The sequence below is a fragment of the Myotis lucifugus genome, unplaced genomic scaffold, assembly GCF_000147115.1.
Source record: "Myotis lucifugus unplaced genomic scaffold, Myoluc2.0 scaffold_529, whole genome shotgun sequence".
NCBI lineage: Eukaryota > Metazoa > Chordata > Mammalia > Chiroptera > Vespertilionidae > Myotis > Myotis lucifugus.
Window position 1 is genome coordinate 279,200 of NW_005871577.1, and position 4,788 is coordinate 283,987.

The 4,788-nt window shown below is 35.2% G+C and overlaps 1 protein-coding gene across 1 annotated transcript in view; it reads left to right on the forward strand.

Annotated features, from left to right (window-relative positions):
* Window positions 1-4,281, forward strand: part of TRIQK (triple QxxK/R motif containing) — a 36,251-nt gene extending 31,970 nt beyond the window's left edge. The window contains exon 4 of the mRNA XM_023745270.1: window positions 902-4,281. Coding sequence (XP_023601038.1) covers window positions 902-1,015 — 114 coding nt within the window. The 3' untranslated portion in view covers window positions 1,016-4,281. The remainder of the gene's footprint in view (window positions 1-901) is intronic.
* Window positions 4,282-4,788: the final 507 nt, after the last annotated feature.

A 4,788-nucleotide genomic window follows, 5' to 3' on the forward strand; every position in this document is an offset into this window, starting at 1 on the left:
GGCTGCGAGGGCCGAGGCAGCTGAGCTGAACCCCTTGCACTAATTTCATTGGGCCTTTAGTATATATATAAAAGCCTAAGAGACCATTCAACCATTTGACTGGTAGCTAGGACACGCACTGGCAACCAGGGGGCAGATGCTCAGCGCACAGGCATGGAAACATGGAACAGACTGATGAATCTAAGGGAAGGGGAGAAGGGGGAGGGCAGGAAGAGATTAACCAAAGATCTTATATGCATACTAGAGGCCTGGTGCACCAGTGGGGTCCCTTGGTCTGGCCTGTGGGGATTGGGCTGAAACCGGCAGTCTGACATCCCCTGAGGGGTCCTGGATCGCAAGAGGACACAAGCCAGGCCGAGGGACCCCACCATTTGTGCACTGGGCCTCTAGTATTTAATAAAGATGTTAAAGAGGCATAATATAGACACTGGTTACAATGGTTTCTTCCCATTAGAAAAGAAATGATCATTTAATTTGTAAAGATCTGTGATGTAAGTGCTAAACTAATAATAAATTTATTGAAACAAGAAATAAAATTAAACATAACCAAATAGAGAGTAGATAAACTTTGTAGGTACAAACAACATTTCTTGTCCCCAACATTTTGATATCCAAACTATGAAAATATATTTAAAAGTATAAATGTTATTTTTACTATTAGTGAAACGCAAACAAATTAAATAAAAATAATGTAGAATGACGCACTCACTGATGTACTTGCCATTGAAATGGATATTGTCAAATTATGCTTCTTAATGGCAAAAGTGTTCAAATGAATGTGATTATTAGTTTTAAAATGTTCATTCAAGACTGGAATCGTGGTTATTTTATCTGATGAAACTGATAACACAAACGAATCTCATTTTATCAATTTCAAGTCTACTTTCTTTTTCTTCCTCAGGAAGTTGGCCTTGTACTCGCAGCTCTGTTGGCCCTCCTACTGGCTTTCTATGCTTTCTTTTATCTCAGACTGTCCACAGATGTTGACCCTCATCTGGAACCTGATGAAAATTAGCTGAAGCAGCAATCAATGCATTATAAGAAAATATTTTATAAAAGGACCTTTGGGGAGCAATGCTTTCTGAATACTGAGACTACAACATCTTGAGTTCTTCCTGCTAGTATTTTCACGTTGAGAAATATTTTTTAAATAGTTGTGTAGTATATCAAGAAAAGAACCTTAACCTAGCAATGTAGTGTAATGTATGCTACTGAATACTTTCATAAATCCTCCTACTTACACAGGAAACCTGTTCATGGCGCATTTAGATAAAATGGGAAACAGATCCCAAATCCTTCAGATGTTTTACCAGTCTACATGGATAACTCCATCACTTACAGATTACTAAACCTATTTTTGTTCCATGCATACATCAGAAGCCAAAGTATATATCCTTATTTACAGAAACATACTCAAATCACATCCAGGGCCGAAGAAGGAGCGAAAAGTCATGGGAAATTTTTCATTTTACAAAGAAGTCTTGCTTTCTTTCCAGACATATTTTGTATCATTAGAGAGACTATCTGCACAGACAGCTACAGTAATCTCTTTCCTTCTTTGCCAACTGTTCAGTGCACATGTGCTCCATCAGAAATGGCACCTGGATGACAGAAGCGCAAAGAGCCACATATGTCTCTAAATAGAGTTCCTTTCCTCCTAGGCCGTCTAAGCTGGTGTAAATAGAAAGTTCAGTTGATCTTGATTTTAATTAACTTATGAGACTATTAATATAAACTTGGAATTCTATTTTAATTATGTTGTTCTGGCGGCTTGCGGTATCAGTTTGCTTCTCTTGTTCGGGCTTTATGCAGCAATCTGTCATGTAACTGTGCAGTCTTTTTCACATACGGTAGTAGGAGAAGTCCTACCTATTCAGAGTAATTTTTGTGGGTCATGGTTATCTTTTAAAGCTGAACGATACAAGGTATTTTACAAAATTACATTTTTTTCTCTTGACAGATAACCAATTAGAACTCTTTTATGAAAAATAAGTAGGAAATATATGTCTCATTACTGGCATATACAGCTTTTTGTTTATATAATTTTTTCAAGCTATTTTGCATTTGTTACACTATAATGACAAATATATTCAATATTTTTATTGATAATGGAATTTTTTCATATTTTTAGAACACATGAATACAGAAAGGTTAGAAAATGGAAGAATATGTGTTTACTGTTTACTGATAGATAACTACTTTCTTATATAAAGATTTATAGAAAAGGAATAGTTTGAAACATGTGCACAAAATGTTTTATAGTATATACATTCTATTTATGAAGAATAAATAAAATGTTAAAATTGTTTCCATACTTGCCAAGGGAAGAAAGCTTTCATAAATACCCTACAGATTCTTTGAGACTTTTGCAAATAGTGGATGGGACTATAGCATTATGTTCTGCAGAATGTTTTCAAGTTGCATAATTATTCATCAGTGTGAAAACAGCCAAAATTTCCAATATTCTCACAAATCATTTATGCCAAACATTTGAGGGCAAAATTTAGACAGTGTTATTTACTGGATTCTTCCCCTTGAAATCACAAACTCAAGAGGCAGACCAAGAGTTCTACACTCACCGCAGCAGACCAACCCAAATGGCATTTTTAGGAAAGGTTACAGCATTTAGTGCCATGTGGTATGTCTGCCTGTGGAGTGGGTGGCAAGGGAATATCCAAGCTGGCATTTTGGATCTGATGGGCCTTTTACTTTCCCAAGTGACAGGCCACATGTCAAGAAATACTTTTTTCTCCACTCCTATTCCATTTACGTGAACAGTTTTCATGTAGCTATTCCCCCTCCCATATGGCATTAAAAACAGTCTTACTAAAGTTATTGCTAATTTCAGTGATCATTTAAATGAGAGGATATGTAGTAATTGTTTATTAAATACCAATCCAAGTGACATATAACAGAATTTGTAATATATAAAATAGATGATTATACTCTTGGAAATGTTTGAATATTATCGTGAAAAACAAAACAAAACAAAACAAAACCCACTAGGTAATAATAAAGTTTCATGACCTAGTTTTCTGATACCCTGAACCTATGGCTAGTCCATTTGTATGACTGATTGACTTAGGATAGCCCCAGACAACCGTAAGTCCCAAAGGCTAAACTCTGATTTTAATAAATAGCAGGTAAAGTGAGACAACATATGCTTATATAATACTGTTTTTGTGAAGTGCAAATATTGCATACTCACGTTAACTGGGAAGCAGCCAGTCCTCTGCAGAGAAATCCCAGATCGTAGTCTGGTTTCAATCTTTGAAGAGGTAGGTGGTAGTCAGCCTGCAGTTCCAGGGGGCTACGCGTTTGAGCAGTAAGTGGTGTTTGGCATAAATCTGCGACTGGCACCAGATACAAACTTGAAGCATGGGTTTTTCCCCTGCAATAATTGACTGCTCAGAGTAACTCAGAAGACAGATACAGGAAAATGATAATGACTTTTCAGAATGTTAGAATCTGCTCACGTATTCTGCAGAATAAATTGCAACTAATGCAGCAGACTTAACATATCGCCTATGTGAACGAAGCTTGGATATAAAATAAAGACTGTAAAATTCATTTGAGAAGAAATATTGTAAAAATATAACCTCATCTAGAATTTCTTTTAAAACAAATGAACAAAAAGTCTATCTTAGTAGCAGCATGGGGTTTGTTATTGTTTTAAGGTGGCAAAACACTTGAAGATTTTCTATCTTTTCAATATTTCATAAAGATGGAAGGAGTACCCCCATCCCAACCAATGATTGTAAGATACTGATGACATGTTCTTATTCATTTTTATAATTTCAATAATATAGTGATCTACACGTATTTAATAAATGCATGTTAAAATTTCAGTTAATAGTTTTTAGTCCTCCTAGAGTCTGGCACAGTTTTTGTATGTATTGGATGATCAAATTTATGTGCACCTAATAAATAAAACTTAAAAATTACAATATTCATCAACTCTTAACACTTAGCATTTATGGTCATTGGTTGAATTGGGACGTATATATGTTTCATCCTGGTTCTCTTTAATATCAAGAAACCAGCATTACATTTACTGTGGAAAAGACAAATTCCTTTTTTCTATACTCGAATGTTTTTAATATAACTCAGTATGCATCTTCATTCCTCGTGAAAGTAACGCTAAATTTTCATTATGATGTTTATATTTATATGAATGCTAAAGCACTATATTTTCCAGATTCTAAAATGTATAGTCAGTGATAATTCAGTAGTGCAAAGTATGCTTTAGATAAATAAACTTCAAAAGTCAACTTCTATAAACGTAAATTTTAATGTATTTTTTTTCTTTCATAATAGAAGATGGTCAAGCCAGAGACTATCTAAAATAAGTTTGTTTTCTTTTTACCAGCAGTTAGTTGACACTTATCTGAGGCTTCTCTGGGGAGATTTCTACCCTTCGTTCGCCCTTAGCAGCACTGCCTTCTTTTATGTGACTGGCTCCCATGCGCCTCTATAGAATGCTGTTTGCTAGAGTTTATTCCATTGACACCATATCTAGAATCACTGCAACCCACAGTAAACAAACAAACAAACAACAAAACAACAGCTGTAACAGATGAATTCAGTACCTACATAAACATTCTTACTATTTTGTACAGGGTTTAGCTTATACAGGTAAATATAGAGGGAACTGGGGAAGTCACTTAAATAACTATAGCACTGTGGCAGTATCCATAGTGAGTCAGTAAATTCATGCAAAAACATGGAACTGCTGCTGTATTCTGCATTTGCCTCTTGGTTAATTTTTTTTTTTATCACCAACAACAG